The sequence below is a fragment of the Homarus americanus genome, unplaced genomic scaffold (genome assembly GCF_018991925.1).
Source record: "Homarus americanus isolate GMGI-L3 unplaced genomic scaffold, GMGI_Hamer_2.0 scaffold2539, whole genome shotgun sequence".
Lineage (NCBI taxonomy): Eukaryota > Metazoa > Arthropoda > Malacostraca > Decapoda > Nephropidae > Homarus > Homarus americanus.
In genome coordinates, this window is record NW_024725489.1 from 3,678,963 (window position 1) to 3,697,477 (window position 18,515).

Consider the following 18,515-nt stretch of genomic DNA (forward strand, 5'->3'; position numbering starts at 1 on the left):
GGGAATATCAGAACGTGTTGTCATTGTTACTTAAATAAACGGCGGTGTTACACTGGCATTCTTTCGTGGATTTTTTTGGCAACTTTCAGATAATCGTCAAACTTTCTGTCGTGCACCGTCATACTTGCGTTTAGAACCAACTAGCAAGATTCCTCGTTCGACAACTGTCAACGAACAAGATGGACCCAACTGACTAAGAAAGCGCAGCAATTCTACGTCTGTTTTTGGTGTATAAAGAGTCATGATGATCCCTGAGACAGCGGCGCTGCGTTATCCGGTCCACCAAGAACTCCTCGAAGAGGCATGTCCAACTGTCCATACTTGGGAAATTATTTTACCCGTTGGCTCCGTCATGTTGTTATTATTCCCGCGTGGTCAAAATGTAAACAATAAATGACATTTTCTTACCTTTTTAAAATCACGAAATTAAACATAATAATGAGTCATGTTGGGAAGAAGCGTAATAATTACTTCATGATACTTTTAGCTTTATACTTTAAGTAAAAATTAGATTATTTTTTAAGCTATATGTAGTATCAATTATAGATCTTGAGTTGACTCCGTAAGTTGTCGTACGAGTCGTCAGTGCAGACGGTCTGCACTTTTTGACAACGTCGACGATTCGGTGAAAAATCGACGATTAATGGAAAAGTTGACAATAGAAATGCTAGTGTGCCGCCGCCTTTATGGCACTCTCCTGATACTCCATAACACACCCTGACACTCCCTGATACTCCAGGGCGTGAACCAACATCCCTTAGGACAGGTGGTGAGTTTTTTATCCACAATAGCCACCTGATTCACTTAAATAACTAAAACTATAACTAACGAGATCTAAAACATCCAAAAAGAGGTTAGGTTAATGTTAAGTAAGGTTAGGCTAGGCTAGGTTAATGTTAGGTTTGGTTAATGTGAGGTTAGGTTAATGTTAAGTAAGGTTAGGCTAGGCTAGGTTAATGTTAGGTTTGGTTATGTTACGGTTTGGTTTGGTTAGCATAAAAGTGCGTCCACACGTGCGTACAATTTGTCGTCAACATGTGATCGACAAGACGAAATGGGACCCAGGGTTCAGACTCGGGTAGGGTGCGGCCGCGTGTACTAGATCAGTGTTGCCTCTTGTTGATCACATGTTGACGACAAATTGTACGCACGTGTGAACGCACCTTTAGGTTCGTGTTGGATCAACGTTAAGTTAGTCTTAGGTTAGTCTTAGGTTACACTATGGCGATTTTTATTGCATATTTTTTTCTCTGACAATTTCTAAGAAAAATAAAATTAACTCCAGACACCACAAAGTTCCCCTTACTGCCGACATCCTCAAAGAAACATGGTCCACACACAGTAATACTCCGCTGGGTTCCTTGAGACTCGCTTTAGTGCTCGTGTAGCTAAGTGTTATCGACCCCCCCCCTCCCTCCCTCCCTTGAAGCTCTCTCAGTGATGTTATTATGGTGCAACACATCCTACCTGTTGACGACGATGATTCTGTTGTCACTCTGAGCTCCGGCGCTATATGGGTGACGCAGAACCTGCCGTAACTAATAATGGAGCACGACGAAGAACACGAAATATATCACGCAAAGATAGAAGTCTCCTCCCTGCTCTCTCATTGGTCCAGAGCCTCGGTGGGACCTGTATATAATGGTGATAGGCTCAACTAGTCATCATCATCTACCCAGCCACAACTGCTTACAGTCTTAGTGGGGTTCTGATACTAGTGTAAGTTATCAGGTGGCTCCTATATTTTTTAAGTAGTTCAAAGTGTTCTACCCGAATTATAAATAGTCTTTAACAAGATGATTATATCCATACAATCATATACCAAGTGTGAGTTATCTCCCTTCCCCCGTGTTAACGATCCACCTCTTAAAGGGGTTCACAGCTTTCCATTAGACTTAGCACAGGGCGCAGATCTCCCCCAAGTCCTCAGACGACTCGATAACAGTCAGGATCCGATTAACAGCATCATTCCCCAACGTAGGACTGTGGCAGTTTAACACCATGAGTTGGCATTTAACTTGGAAAATTCAGGACGTTTAGGGAAGTATCGGTTCGATTTTTATTGATTGCGCCAGACACGGCGTCCAGTATTACAATGCTACAGTAACTCAACCTAGACATTAAACAGCCCTGTACTGTACTGTTGGACCAATATGTGAATATTATCGAATAACTGTACAACCAAAGTAAGTTACCTGATTTACTACTCCAGCTGTACCTCTTCACTGAGTTATCCTTGACCGTCAGAGTTTTAGCTACTTATATAAAGTCATGTGTCGCGTCTCCCCCCAATGGAAACCAAAGAATATGTTAGTCACAGTTAGTGGATAAGAACCAAGCTTCTTCTATCAAACATATACACGAATGATGAGTTCAGGAAAAGGTTTAGTGTATGAATATTTCCCTTTTCCTGTCAAAGTTTTCAGTACCTTAACTCCTGTGGTAGACGATCGGTATCACCAATTGTATACACATTTTACAGAGATGTTGAAGAGGGAAGTTATTTCATCAACACAGGAAGCAGAATCAGCATAAATTAGACAAAATCCAACTGGAGTAACGTCACTAGTGGCCTATCCCAAGGCTCAGCATTTGAACCGTTAGTATTTATTAAATACATTAACAACATAGATATAGGCGTTGACAGCAACATAAATAAATTTGCTGACGACGCAAAAATAGGGCGCATAAACCTGATGAGGACTCCGAAACAATACAGAAAAACCTAAACAAACTTTTAGTATGCACTGAAAAATGGCAGATGCAATTTAATGTGAAATAATGTAAAGTTCTAATGCTCGGGAATGTCAACAAGGGAACCAGCTAGATATAGAGAAATCCAAAATGTGAGGAAAATTAAGGAGTGATGATGAGCAGAGACCTAAATCCTAGACAGCAATGTGTTTATGTTCGAAATACAGCTAAGTACTAGGGTTCATATCTAGGAACGTCAGTAACCGAAGAAGCGAAGTTGTCTTACGAGAACACATTTTTTCTTTTTTGAGTATTGGAGATCGTACTTGGGTTGTGCAGTTCAGATTTGATCATCTTACTACAGAAAGGACATTGATTACTTAGAAAATATTCAGAAAAGGATGACAAAATTAATACCGGGCATTAGGAACCTTGAGTATAAAGACGAATTATGAAAACTGAATTTGGATTCCCTTGAAAGACGTAGAGTGAGGGACGATATGATCGAAGTGTATTAATGGAAAGTCGGGGTTAAATAAAGGTGAAGTAACTCAGATGCTTAAACTATAGAATATGGAGGAACACGTAGTAATGGTTTAAAAAAGACAAAGTTAGATTTAGGCGGGAATTAGGTAAATATTGGTTTGGAAATCACCAGACACCATCAGTTAATGGAATTCATTGGAAGGCTTAAATATTAGGTTGGCATAGATATAGGAGTGAAGGGGATGGGTTTGCCTCTTATGGACCAAGAAGCCCCCTGCACTTTCCTTCGTTCCAATGTTCTTAACACGTCAGTTAGCTAATAGACTGAGCGCGTATCACTACACAACACTCATGATACAGTGAGGGCAACACCTGAAGCAGAGTTCCCCGAGCAAAGTTCAGTTGTAGAATTATGAAACAGAACGAATGACTGAAAATGAATGTATGCAGAAGAAACAGGCGGACGAATCAACGAATAATGCAAGAAAAACAAGCGATCTCCTCTTCCTACACTCTCTCCTTCACTTACTGCTCTTCCTACACCCTCTCCTTCACTTACTGCTCTTCCTACACTCTCTCCCTCACTTACTGCTCTTCCTACACCCTCTCCTTGTCTTACTGCTCTTCCTACACCCTCACCCTCACTTACTGCTCTTCCTACACTCTCTCCCTCACTTACTGCTCTTCCTACACTCTCTCCCTCACTTACTGCTCTTCCTACACTCTCTCCCTCACTTACTGCTCTTCCTACACCCTCTCCCACACTTACTGCTCTTCCTACACCCTCTCCTTCACTTACTGCTCTTCCTACACTCTCTCCCACACTTACTGCTCTTCCTCTCTCCCTCTTACTGCTCTTCCCTACACCCCTCTCCCCTCACCCCTGCTCTTCCTACACCCTCTCCCTCACTTACTGCTCTTCCTACACCCTCTCCCTCACTTACTGCTCTTCCTACACCCTCTCCCTCACTTACTGCTCTTCCTACACCCTCTCCTTCACTTACTGCTCTTCCTACACCCTCTCCTTCACTTACTGCTCTTCCTACACCCTCTCCTTCACTTACTGCTCTTCCTACACCCTCTCCCTCACTTACTGCTCTTCCTACACCCTCTCCCTCACTTACTGCTCTTCCTACACCCTCTCCCTCACTTACTGCTCTTCCTACACCCTCTCCTTCACTTACTGCTCTTCCTACACCCTCTCCTTCACTTACTGCTCTTCCTACACCCTCTCCTTCACTTACTGCTCTTCCTACACCCTCTCCCTCACTTACTGCTCTTCCTACACCCTCTCCTTCACTTACTGCTCTTCCTACACCTCTCCCCTCACCTGCTCTTCCCTACACTCTCTCCCTCACTTACTGCTCTTCACTCTCTCCCTCACTTACTGCTCTTCCTACACCCTCTCCTTCACCTGCTCTTCCTCCCCTCTCCCCGCCTGCTCTTCCACTCTCTCCCCTCACTTACTGCTCTTCCTCTCTCCTCTTACTGCTCTTCCTCTCTCCCTCACTTACTGCTCTTCCTACACTCTCTCTCCCTCACCTGCTCTTCTACCTCTCTCCCTCACTTACTGCTCTTCCTACCCTCTCCCTCACTTGCCTCTTCCTACACCCTCTCCCTCTTCCTGCTCTTCCTACCCTCTCCCCTCACTTACTGCTCTTCCCTACCCTCTCCCCACTTACTGCTCTTCCTTCCCTCTCCCTCACTTACTGCTCTTCTACACTCTCTCCTTCACTTACTGCTCTTCTCACCCCTCTCCCACACTTACTTGCTCTTCCTACACCTCTCCCTCCTTACTGCTCTTCTACCCTCTCCCTCACTTCTGCTCTTCCTCCACCCTCTCCCACACACTTACTTCTTCCCACACCTCTCCCTCCTCCCTGCTCTTCCCTACCTCTCTCCCCTCCCACTTACTGCTCTTCCCCTCTCTCCTCACCTGCTCTTCTACACCCTCTCCCTCACCTGCTCTTCCCTACACCCTCTCCCTCACTTACTGCTCTTCCCACACCCTCTCCCTCTTACTGCTCTTCCTACTCTCTCCCACTTACTGCTCTTCTACACCCTCTCCTTCACTTACTGCTCTTCCTACACTCTCTCCTCACTCTGCTCTTCCACCCCTCTCCTTCACCTGCTCTTCTCACCCTCTCCCTCACTTACTGCTCTTCCTACACTCTCTCCCCTCTTACTGCTCTTCACCCTCTCCTTCACTTCTGCTCTTCCTACACTCTCTCCCACACCTTACTGCTCTTCCTACACCCTCTCCTTCCTTACTGCTCTTCACCCTCTCCCTCACCTGCTCTTCCTACCCCTCTCCCTTCACTCACTGCTCTTCCCTACACCCTCTCCCTCACCTGCTCTTCCTACACCTCTCCCTCACTGCTCTTCCTACCCTCTCCCTCACTTACTGCTCTTCCTACACCCTCTCCACACTTACTGCTTCTACACTCTCTCCTTCACTTACTGCTCTTCCTACACCCCTCTCCTCCTGCTCTTCCCTACACCCTCTCCCTCACCTGCTCTTCCTCTCTCCTTCACTTACTGCTCTCCCTACACCCTCTCCCTCACTGCTCTTCCCTACACCCTCTCCCTTCACTTACTGCTCTTCCCTACACCCTCTCCTCACTGCTCTTCCCCTCTCTCCTTCTTACTGCTCTTCCTACACCCTCTCCTTCACTTACTGCTCTTCCACCCCTCTCCTTCACCTGCTCTTCCTCACCCCTCTCCTCACCTGCTCTTCCCCCCTCTCCTTCACTCTGCTCTTCCCCACCCTCTCCCCTCACCTGCTCTTCCTACACTCTCTCCCTCACTTACTGCTCTTGTGGGGTCACATTAAAAGCAAAGTGAATGTAACAGAGGCCCTAAACCTCGAGGAATTGTGGCGCCGTGTGCAGGACAGTGTGACTACCGTTCTAAACACCCCAGGGTCTTTGAAAATGGGCGACAGTCTCTTGTGCGAGAGGGGCGGAACTTTGAACATTTGCTCTAAATGTTAATACCAGCAACAGCGGATGTTTCATATACACCCCATATAGGTTTCATTATATTCCTACCAAACCTGTCATGTGTTGTAACTCCCAAACTATTGAGATTGACAATTTGGTCATCTATTTTTTATCTTTATTTACAGAATGTCTCAGGAATACACCCACTGATTTATGAATGGTATTTACGGAACACCCTGTATAATACATTTAATTTGTTTGCATTGAATAATGTCCAAATCAATTTTATACCATTCAAGGAAAACAAACTCACTCACTCTCTCTCTCTCTCCCAGAAAGATTATTTATATATTTTTTTCTCATTATCTTACGTTTCTAGCTTATCGGAAGTAAATGTATAAAAAATCAATAGATTTGACAGTACGTAAATGAATTACTACACACACACACACACACACGCACACACACACACACACACACACACACACACACACACACACACACACACACACACACCATTTGTTAATATCTCTTATTATGCTCTGGTCACCATTGGTAACTGACGTTGGTATGTTCATTGGTTACAGTAATTGTTTCGGCTGAAAGTTGAGTTGTATCAGTTTGTCATTGAAGTGTGTATCGTGGCCGTGGGTGTGTGTCGGCTACCGTGGGGTGTGTGTCGGCTGCTCGTGGGGTGTGTGTCGGCTGGCCGTGGGGTGTGTCGGCTGGCCGTGGGTGTGTCGGCTGGGCGTGGGTGTGTGTCGGCTGGCCGTGGGGTGTGTGTCGGCTGGCCGTGGGGTGTGTGTCGGCTGGCCGTGGGGTGTGTGTCGGCTGGCCGTGGGGTGTGTGTCGGCTGGCCGTGGGGTGTGTGTCGGCTGGCCGTGGGGTGTGTGTCAGCTGGCCGTGGGGTGTGTGTCGGCTGGCCGTGGGGTGTGTGTCGGCTGGCCGTGGGGTGTGTGTGTCGGCTGGCCGTGGGGTGTGTGTCGGCTGGCCGTGGGGTGTGTGTCGGCTGGCCGTGGGGTGTGTGTCGGCTGGCCGTGGTGTGTGTCGCTGGCCGTGAGGTGTGTCGGCTGGCCGTGAGGTGTGTGTCGCTGGCCGTGGTGTGTGTCGGCTGTGTGAGGTGTGTCGGCTGGCCGTGAGTGTGTGTCGGCTGGCCGTGGTGTGTGTCGCTGGCCGTGAGTGTGTGTCGGCTGCCGTGAGGTGTGTGTCGGCTGGCCGTGGTGTGTCAGCTGGCGTGAGGTGTGTGTCGGCTGCCGTGAGGTGTGTGTCGGCTGGCCGTGGTGTGTGTCGGCTGGCCGTGAGGTGTGTGTCGCTGGCCGTGAGTGTGTGTCGGCTGGCCGTGAGGTGTGTGTCGGCTGGCCGTGAGTGTGTGTCAGCTGGCCGTGAGGGTGTGGCTGGCCGTGAGGTGTGTGTCGGCTGGCCGTGGGTGTGTCGGCTGGCCGTGAGTGTGTGTCGCTGGCCGTGGTGTGTGTCAGCTGGCCGTGAGTGTGTGTCGGCTGGCCGTGAGGTGTGTGTCGGCTGTGCGTGAGGTGTGTGTCAGCTGGCCGTGAGGTGTGTGTCGCTGGCCGTGAGGTGTGTGTCGGCTGGCCGTGAGGTGTGTGTCGCTGGCCGTGAGGTGTGTGTCGGCTGCCGTGAGGTGTGTCGGCTGGCCGTGAGGTGTGTCGGCTGGCCGTGGTGTGTGTCGGCTGGCCGTGGTGTGTGTCGGCTGGCCGTGAGGTGTGTCGGCTGGCCGTGAGGTGTGTGTCGGCTCGCCGTGAGGTGTGTGTCAGCTGGGCGTGGTGTGTGTCGGCTGGGCGTGGTGTGTGTCGGCGGCCGTGGTGTGTGTCGGCTGGCCGTGAGGTGTGTGTCGGCTGGCCGTGAGGTGTGTGTCAGCTGGCCGTGAGTGTGTCGGCTGGCCGTGGTGTGTGTCAGCTGGCCGTGAGGTGTGTCGGCTGGCCGTGAGGTGTGTGTCGCTGGCCGTGAGGTGTGTGTCGGCTGGCCGTGGTGTGTGTCGGCTGGCCGTGAGGTGTGTGTCGGCTGGCCGTGAGGTGTCGGCTGGCCGTGAGGTGTGTGTCGGCTGGCCGTGAGGTGTGTGTCGGCTGGCCGTGGTGTGTGTCGGCTGGCCGTGAGGTGTGTATCGGCTGGCCGTGGTGTTGTATCGGCTGGCCGTGAGGTGTGTATCGCTGGCCGTGAGGTGTGTATCGGCCGTGAGGTGTGTATCGGCTGGCCGTGAGGTGTGTATCGCTGGCCGTGGTGTGTATCGGCTGGCCGTGAGGTGTATCGGCTGGCCGTGAGGTGTGTATCGGCTGGCCGTGAGGTGTGTATCGGCTGGCCGTGAGGTGTGTATCGGCTGGCCGTGAGGTGTTATCGGCTGACGTGAAGTGTGTATCGGCTGACAGTGAAGTGTGTATCGGCTGACAGTAAAATGTGTATCGGCTGACAGTAAAATGTGTATCGGCTGACAGTAAAATGTGTATCGGCTGACAGTGAAGTGTGTATCGGCTGACAGTAAAATATGTATCGGCTGACAGTAAAATGTGTATCGGCTGACAGTGAAGTGTGTATCGGCTTACAGTGAAGTGTGTATCAGCTGGCAGTGAAGTGTATCAGCTTGTCATTGAAGTGTGTATCGGCTGACAGTGGAGTGTGTATTGGCTGCTAATGAAGTGTATCAGGTTGTCATTGAAGTGTGTATCGCTGACAGTAGGTGTGTGCTATCGGCTGACAGTGAAGTGTGTCGGCTGACAGTGAAGTGTGTATCAGCTGGCAATGAAGTATATATTGGCTGTTAGTGAAGTGTATCAGCTTATCATTGAAGTGTGTATCGGCTGACAGTGGTGTGTGTCGGCTGACAGTGGTGGAGTGTGTATCGGCTGACAGTGAAGTGTGTATCAGCTGGCAATGAAGTATATATTGGCTGTTAGTGAAGTGTATCAGCTTATCATTGAAGTGTGTATCGGCTGACAGTGGTGTGTGTGGCTGACGATGATGTGTATCAACAGCAATAGTACCGTAATGACATTAGTGAAGTGTATCGACTATCATTGAAGTGTATCGGCTGACAGTGGTGTGTATCGGCTGACAGTGAAGTGTGTATCAGCTGGCAATGAAGTATATATTGGCTGTTAGTGAAGTGTATCAGCTTATCATTGAAGTGTGTATCGGCTGACAGTGGTGTGTGTGTCGGCTGACAGTGAAGTGTGTATCGGCTGACAGTGAAGTGTGTATTGGCTGACCGTGAAGTGTGTATCGGGTGACAGTGAAGTGTGTATCGGCTGACAATGAAATGTGTATCAGCTGATAGTGAAATGTGCATTATTTAACAGTGACATGTAAATTAGCTGATCGTGAAGTGTGTATCGACTGACAGTGAAGTGTGTATCGACTGATAGTGAAGTGTGTACCGGCTGACAGTAGTATGAGTATTGGCTGACAGTGAAGTGTGTATAAATAAAGGTATTGTTACAAATGGTGGTGTTGGTTCATACGACATCGTCCTACGTTTAGCGCCTCAACCGTTCGACCACGCTTTGTTAATGTATATTTATTTTGTGTTTGATAAATAATAAGTATTAGAAAGGTGATTTTTTTTGTCTTCTGTTGAGTTTAATGAGAGAATCTTGAGGTTGAGTTTGATGTTTATGCGATTTGATGCTCACCATATTGTTTGATGAATATAGTGTGAGATTAGGTAAGTTAAACGATCCGTTATAGGGACAAGGCAGGCACCCCACCCGCCTAATGACCTCGCGATGTCTCATACTGATCTCACTTCCAGCCAGACGTAAACCCAGTATTTGCAGGTCTAGCAAAATCCTGCTAGTGGGTGTGAAGTCCACGTCACTAGTCTTCCCCATTTGAGTCATACCTCTGTCACTAGAGGGAGACCAGACGACCATGGCAGTAGTAAGCAGTCAAAAAGCAGCAAAACCTGTCCAGGATGGCGACAAAAATGCACCCCGTGCCGGCTCATTCCTGTGGAGCTCAACTCGGAGAAACCCGACGGAGAGAATGACGAAGTGGCTTTGCCAGCACGCCCTTTCGTCAACTTGGGTATGCCGGATGCAGAGTTGTCCCCAGCTGGGATCCTGTCATCATTGTTCCAGCCAGGCCGCCAGCCCGACGACACCATCTGGTTGATTGCTGGCACCACAGTCATCAGGTTAGAAGTATTTATCTAGGGACGGCGGAGCCAACTTGCTGCCTCTCCTTGACCCAGGGGCCTTGCCTTAATTGGGGCTTTCATTAATTGTGTTGGTCCGAAGTCATCGTGTTGGCTACAGTCAGCGTTTGTAACGTCCATACTACTTGTGAACATCAGCTGCTAGAAGCAAGGAGGAAGAGAGAAGTTGATGTCCAAGAGTAGAGACACATACTGTCCTGGAAAACCCTGTCCCGTTGATAGCTCTATTAAAGATCCGCCCCGGAGGCACCTACCAATGTAGATGTGTCATGTCGAACCTGATGGAGTGAGGGAAGTGTGCAACAGTGCAACACAACAGTTCACGTAGGTGTTAGTACGGATGGGATCAGAGTTGGAGAAGATTCTTGTGTTGTCGTCGAGAAGAGGATCCTATGTCCTGTGGGATGGACATTCCCAGTGTAGAAAATTGACTAGCTGGTCCCCCACTATAGGAGAAGCTCCCGTTCCAGGTACGAGTACTGAAAGTAAGTAGCTTAATAAGCCAGTAGCCACCGCCATTGCGGAGAGAGGCTATGCCGCTGAAATCAGTTACCAAGGAGGAGGAACAGTCTTGTTCAAGATCCTTCGAACACTGCTGGAGACAGCTGACAACTCAAGGCCATTTGTTTACTATAGTACGTAGTATAATATAATACGAAACAACAAAGCCCAACCATTAATTTAAGCAACGGGGAACTAAGTAACCGATCACCGGTTGGTGAAGAGTGTATCTGCTGACAGTGATATATGTATCGGCTGACAGTGGAGTGTGTAAAGGCTGACACTTGGAGGGTGTATCGGCTGACAGTGGAGTGTGTATCGGCGGACAGTGAAGTGGGTATCGGCGGACAGTGAAGTGGGTATCGGCGGACAGTGAAGTGGGTATCGGCGGACAGTGAAGTGGGTATCGGCGGACAGTGAAGTGGGTATCGGCAGTGAAGTGGGTATCGGCGGACAGTGAAGTGGGTATCGGCGGACGACAGGAAGTGTATCGCTGACAGTGAAGTGTGTATCGGCTGACAGTGAAGTGTGTATCGGCTGAAAGTGTGTATCGGCTGAAGATCGGCTAAGAATGAAGTGTGTATCGGCTGACAGTGAATTGTGTATCTGCTGACAGTGAAGTGTGTATCTGCTGACAGTAAAGTGTGTATCGGCTAAGAATGAAGTGAGTATCGGCTAAGAATGAAGTGTGTATCGGCTGACAGTGGAGTGTTTATCGGCCGACAGTGGAATGTGTATCGGCTGACAGTGGAGTGTTTATCGGCCGACAGTGGAATGTGTATCGGCTGACAGTGGAATGTGTATCGGCTGACAGTGAAGTGCGTATTGGCTGACAGTGAAGTGCGTATTGGCTGACAGTGAAGTGGGTATCGGTTGACAATGAGATGTGTATCGGTTGCCAGTAAGGTGTGTATCGGTTGCCAGTGAGGTGTGTATCGGCTGCCAGTGAAGCGTGTATCTGACGACACGGGTTTGTGCATCGTCTGACAGTGAAATGTGTATCAGCTAACTGTGTGTATCGGCTGACTGTGGACTGTATCAGCTGATAGTGCAGTGTGTATCGGATGACAGTGAAGCATGTAACGGCTGACAATGAAGTGTGTATCGGCTGACAGAGAAGTGTGTATCGGCTGACAGAGAAGTGTGTATCGGCTGAAAGTGATGTGTTTCTCGGCCTACAATGAAATGTGTATCGGCTGACATTGGAGTGTGTATCGGCTGACAATGAAATGTGTATTGGTTGACAGTGAAGTGTGTATCGGCTGACAATGAAATGTGTATTGGTTGACAGTGAAGTGTGTATCGGCTGACAATGAACTGTATTTTGGCTGGCTGTGAAGTGAGTCACTGCTGACCGTGAAGTGTGTGTCAGCTAACTGTGGAATGTGTGTCAGCTGACCGTGGAGTGTTTATCGGCTGACAATGAAGTGTGTATCGGCTGACAGTGAAGAGTGTATCGGCTGACAGTGAAGTGTGTATCGGCTGATAGTGAAGTGTGTATCGGCTGACAATGAAGTATGTATTTGCAAACAATGAACTGTATTTTGGCTGGCTGTGAAGTGAGTCACTGCTGACCGTGAAGTGTGTGTCAGCTAACTGTGGAATGTGTGTCAGCTGACCGTGGAGTGTTTATCGGCTGACAGTGAAGTGTGTATCGGCTGCCAGTGAAATGTGTATCAGATGACAGTGGTTTGTGAATCGGCTGACAGTGGGGTGTGTATCAGCTAACTGTGTGTTTCGGCTTACAGTGTAATGTGTATCGGCTGACTGTGGAATGTGTATTGGCTGACAGAGAAGTGTGCATCGGCTGACAGTGGAGTGTGTATCGGCAGACAGTGGAGTGTGTATCGGCTGACAGTTGTAGTGTATATTTGGCTCACAGTGAAGTGTGTATCGGCTGACAGTAAAGTGTGCATTGACATAGTAAAGTGTCATCGGCTGACAGTGAAGTGTGTATCGGTTGACAGTGGAGTGTATATTGGCTGTCAGTGGAGTATGCATCGGCTGTCAGTGGAGTCTGTATGGCTGTCAGTGGAGTGTGTATCGGCTGACAGTGGAGTGTATATCGGCAGACAGTGGAGTGTGTATCGGCTGACAGTGAGGTGTATTGGCTAAAAGTGAGGTATATCGGTTGAGAGTGTAGTGTATATCGACTGACATTGAGGTATATACCCGTATGTGATTTATAAATGATTCCGGGGCTTAGAAACCTTCCATATCAGGATAGGTTAAAGAAACTAAACTTGCATTCCCTAGAAAGACGAAGAGTGCGGGGAGATATGATAGAAGTATTTAAGTGGGTGAAAGGAATCAATAAAGGGGATATAGATAAAGTTCTTATAATATCCGAGCAGGATAGGACTCACAGCAACGGATTTAAATTGGATAAATTTAGGTTTAGGAGGGAGATAGGAAGGAACTGGTTCACAAATAGGGTGATAGACGAGTGGAACAAGCTTAGCAACTTTGTAGTAAGGGCTGGAACGCTGGAAAGTTTTAAAAGGAGGCTAGATAGATTCATGGATGATAGAGAGTGGTAGTAACTCTCGACAGGAGCTGCCATGCACAGGCCAACCGGCCTATTGTATACTCATTTTCTTATGTTCTTATGTGTATATCGGCTGGCAATAAGGTGTATATCGCCTGGCAATGATGCGTATATTGGCTAATAGTGAGGTTTATATCGGCTGACAGTGAGGTTTATATCGGCTGACAGTGAGGTGTATATCGGCTGATAGTGACGTGTTTATAGACCATCTCCTGACACCACATGAATCATTCCTTTATAGTGTACTCAATTGTAGAGTGACGTCACGCCTTATTGGCTCGGTTTGATTAGGTAAATACATGGGCTATACTGTATGTATATATGTGGTGATTCATGTGCCATGTGTATGTTTTTGAAGAGTGAGTGGGTGTGTGTGTTCCACTATATATGAATATTTGTCTAATTAAGGAAGATGGTCGACTAAACTAGGTTCAGTAACGTTAAGTAAAGTTAGGTTAATGGTGAGCTTCTATAGTTTGTATTATCATCATCATCGTGAAGGTTCATAAACAACCTGGCAATTACCAAGTAAATTCAAAGTTGATTTTCCACAACTTTAGCACCAGTCCACGAATAATTGTTTAAACACCAGCTTAACGAGGAGTTACAACACCAGCTGAACAATGTCGCCGGAACGATCACTTCAGTCGTTTGTTTTCAAAGTCAGTAATAAAATCCGTTTAAAAATATAATTCAACCGATGACCAGAATCCTTACTAGTTCTATGATACAAGATAAGTACTAGTGGTACTCACACTGTGTATCACAAAGCCCGATATTTCTCACGGTACTTGAAGATAAATTAAGGGATGGGGCGTCCTATTAGTTCATATGGGACACTTGAGATGTAATATTCGAAAACACATCGTGTTCATTTTACGAAATAAATTTACGTTATGAAGTTTCACTCTTACTGTTCGTTCCCTGTGTGGGGAGTCTCATGTTGTGCGTATGCTGACACTGTGACGATCATACGTGGGCAGTAGCTCACCTGTGTTATAATACAGGGTCCAGGAACATATGAGCAGATGTATTCTTACCGCTAAGTACGCTGTCCGTGACCACTCACTAGAGGAGGACCATCCGTGAACACCCTTAACCACAACCACAACTTCTAGTCACCGGTGACCAACTGACCGACCACCGCAGCAGCAGCCCAGGGGGGGGGTTGTTCCTCGCCACACCTGAATCACTGTTCATTACGTGGATGAAGCAGATTCAACAACACATTGAAGCAGTGAATATTCTTGTTTTTTACACAGCAAAGACAACTTTGGTGCCCAGGATATCATTTCACCGATAACCAGATGGTATATTTAACGTTTTAATTTATGTTGTCCCTTTAACAACTCACTTTAACGCAACTACTTAATTGACTTGTTTCATTTGATGCTTCATTTGATCCTGGTGGGTTTCATCCTTCACGTCTAAGTTGTTTATGTTACACTAAGTGATGCGAGTCTGTCTTTTCCGTGATTCGGTAGATTGTGTTATAGTTTCACCAGTTATCTGTGTCCATCGCTAAATTATTTAACTCTCTATCATCTTTATTCACAAGAGACAAGAAAAAAAAAATGAAAAGATGACGAAAACATAAGGCGACAAGCGAACACACACACACACACACTTGGTAGTACCCTCACCTTACGTACTTTACACAGTAGATGAAGACGATCTTACAATGTCTTCCTGGCGGGATATTCGTGTAGTTTATTTCGTTAATTAGTATTTTACCTTAGCTATATTAAATATTTTTTTGTATGTAAAGTTGAATTTGTTTTGTACCTTTCTTCTGGTATTTATTTTGTAAACCATTTTTTTTTTCTGAGAAATCACCGCGCTTATGATGATGGTGGTGATGATGATGGTGATGATGGTGAAGGTTGTGATGGTAATAATAGGTATGGTGACTGATTATGGTGATGATAATGATAAAAATGGTGACTGATGATGATGATGGTGACGATGATAATGATAATGACGATGGTGGGGATGATAATGACGATGATGATGATGGTGACGATGATAATGATAATGACGATGGTGGGGATGATGATGTGATGATGATGATGGTGACGATGATAATGATAATGACGATGGTGGGGATGATAATGACGATGATGATGATGATGATTCTCCATTGAGACGTATGGTGAACAAGATAAGTAAATACATTCAACTAAAATCTTACTTCTCGTCTTCATCACAAAGGCAGACATACACCGCCAACAACTACTAGAGTGCGTTTGCCTCTCTCCCTGAATCACGAACCCGGAGATTGAGACTCATGAATCCGAAGTATCTATGGACAGAATGATGGATGTATCAGTCTACTACTTTGGATTCACGTGTCTGAATTCTGGGGTTCGTGGTTTAGGGGTTAGAGGAGAACGCACTATATTAGTTGACTGCACACACACACACACACTCACACTCACACTTCGAGCTACAGCAACTTTACCAATAGGTGTAATCTGTGTTCCAAGACACTGGATAAAGTGTCTTTATTTTATGGGTCATGTATACACTATGACTATGTGTCCCTGGCCTGTTTTAGCTGGTTTCATACACCTTTGCATTGGTGTATATATAATAGGTACCATTTTATGATCCATGAGTGTACAGTACCCGAGTGTGTAGAGTACTTGTGACGATGATTGTGGATGATCTGTGCTTGAGTCATGTATACTTGGGATGGCCTCTTTACCTAATGATTTTTTAAACACATATGAGAGACCAATACTGTCAGTAAGATCGAGCGAAGTTTCGTCGGGCGAAGGCTCTCTGATTTCTTTGCTGTTCGGTAGTGATCATTGACAGGCGTAGCTGAGCGCTCGTACTGACGCTATCTTCATGGTGGGAGCCAGAAGAGTTAAAAACAGAGTTTGGTGACCGTTCCTCTAGTATGCTTCCATTTCGGGTTGGAGGGAAACGCCAGTCGCAATCGATCGCTCGTGCTGGCACTGTCACTGTGGTCCGGGTCACGATACTGGTAACTAGCAATGACTGGATGTGTTCCCCCACAGTTCTGGCAGTGAGCACAGGAGCTCCCCCACGAGGCATCATCACCGGGTCCTCTATACGTCGCCAGCATGAGGAGTCCACGGCTGCTGCTACTACTGCAGCTGTGTTTCTTCGTCAGCGCCTCCTTCGTGCATATCTCAGACGCCCAAGACATCGAAAATCCGGTAGGTGTCTCGCTCCTTCTACCAGGAAGAATGAAATAAGGTAAAGGAGGGGGCAATTAGGTGTCTCCTTCCCTCTAGCAGGAAGGAGGGAGTAAACGAGGGAGGAAGGAAATAAGGTAATGGAAAGTGTTGGACACAAGGAGTACAGAGACGAAAGGAAACTATAACGTGTGTGTTAACTTTGTTAGTATAGCACACACACACACACACACACACACACACACACACACACACACACACACACACACACACACACACACACACACACCTGCACCACTTCCAAACACTATAAATCAACTCACAGGTGTCCCGTTGCACCTACCATTAGCCACAACTGCCCCCCTCCCCCCCTGACAGAGATGAATGCACCTCAAGACTCACTCACAAACAAGAAGAGAAAACCAAAACAATAACAATCGGTATCAGTAACTTGGCCTTATACTCCAAACTGTATGTAAACTGAGGAGACAAGGACAGCAAGTTACGACAAAAAGTAACGTATAAATATGTTGTTAAAGTACAGTGCATAGTAAGAGAATGTACAACGATGAAAAATTACAAGGTAGTGGATATGTACACAGTGTGGAGGCAAAAGTACACCCAGGGATCATTGCAGGAAACATACCTCGTGTTTGGTAGTAGTGTTGTGTGTATAGTGTGTTGCTAGTAGTGTTGTGTGTATAGTGTGTTGCTAGTTGTGTTGTGTGTATAGTGTGTTGCTAGTAGTGTTGTGTGTATAGTCTGTTGCTAGTAGTGTTGTGTGTATAGTCTGTTGCTAGTAGTGTTGTGTGTATAGTGTGTTGCTAGTTGTGTTGTGTGTATAGTGTGTTGCTAGTAGTGTTGTGTGTATAGTCTGTTGCTAGTAGTGTTGTGTGTATAATCTGTTGCTAGTAGTGTTGTGTGTATAGTGTGTTGCTAGTAGTGTTGTGTGTGTATAGTGTGTTGTGGGTTAGTAGTGTTCTGTGTATAGTCTGTTGCTAGGTAGTGTCGTGTGTATAGTGTGTTTACAGAAAAGTTGTGTGTATAGTCTGGTTGCTAGTAGTGTTGTGTGTATAGTCTGTTGCTAGTAGTGTTGTGTGCATAGTCTGTTGCCAGTGTTGTGTATAGTGTGTTGCTAGTGTTGTGTGTATAGTGTGTGTTGCTGGCAGTGTTGTGTGGCTAGTGTTGCTAGTAGTGTTGTGTGTGTACAGTCTGTTGCTGCTGGTGTTGTGTGTATAGTGTGTTGCTAGTAGTGTTGTGTGTATAGTGTGTTGCTAGTAGTGTTGTGTGTATAGTGTGTTGCTAGTAGTGTTGTGTGTATAGTGTGTTGCTAGTAGTGTTGTGTGTATAGTGTGTTGCTAGTTGTGTTGTGTGTATAGTGTGTTGCTAGTTGTGTTGTGTGTATAGTGTGTTGCTAGTAGTGTTGAGTGTATAGTCTTTATGCACTACGTTAATGTATGTTATAGTGTACGAACCTTGTGAGTGTTGGCGCTTTTGTTATTGTGGTGATATTGGAGAGAGAGAGAGCACTGCTTATCCATACTAAATCCAGTCCTCTCCAACGTAGGCAACTGATCCAGGAGTGATCAGCAGCGAGTGTAATAAAGCAGGAGGAAAGTGCATCTTACTGGAGGAGGAGGGAGAAGGACCCAAGTGTTCCTTCCTCCTTAACTCGTCTGATTGTCCCCAAGATACTTCCTGCTGTCTGTGTGAGTATGAGTATAGTGGGGTAAGGTGGCTAGGTCATCTCATTCGCCAATAGAATTGTCGCGTCGGGTTAATGAATGGTTCTGATTCGTGTTATAGAACGACAGAGTTTGCGTTTTTGAGCTGTGGAACTTCAGATGATGTTGGTCATACTGGCGATAATAATAATAATAATAATAATAATAATAATAATAATAATAATAATAATAATAATAATAATAATAATAATAATAATAATAATAATAATAATATTTAAAGGGTTATCTAAAACAACTCAAATAACACACATATCCACATAATGCATATGC

General features: G+C 46.3%; 2 protein-coding genes across 8 annotated transcripts in view; both read left to right on the forward strand.

Annotated features, from left to right (window-relative positions):
* The window catches only part of LOC121865007 (balbiani ring protein 3-like), a 40,029-nt gene that overhangs the window by 397 nt on the left and 21,117 nt on the right, over window positions 1–18,515 (forward strand). For all 7 annotated transcript variants that reach the window (XM_042364298.1, XM_042364301.1, XM_042364296.1 and 4 more), the window contains exons 2-3: window positions 16,360–16,521; window positions 18,068–18,209. In XM_042364298.1, the coding sequence (XP_042220232.1) occupies window positions 16,426–16,521; window positions 18,068–18,209 (238 nt within the window). In that variant the 5' untranslated portion in view covers window positions 16,360–16,425. The remainder of the gene's footprint in view (window positions 1–16,359; window positions 16,522–18,067; window positions 18,210–18,515) is intronic.
* Window positions 2,272–10,282, forward strand: LOC121865099 (putative uncharacterized protein DDB_G0290521). The gene is made up of 4 exons (XM_042364429.1): window positions 2,272–2,309; window positions 4,080–4,485; window positions 5,595–5,667; window positions 9,993–10,282. The coding sequence occupies exons 1-4, from the start codon at window positions 2,272–2,274 to the stop codon at window positions 10,280–10,282; spliced, it is 807 nt and encodes a 268-aa protein (XP_042220363.1).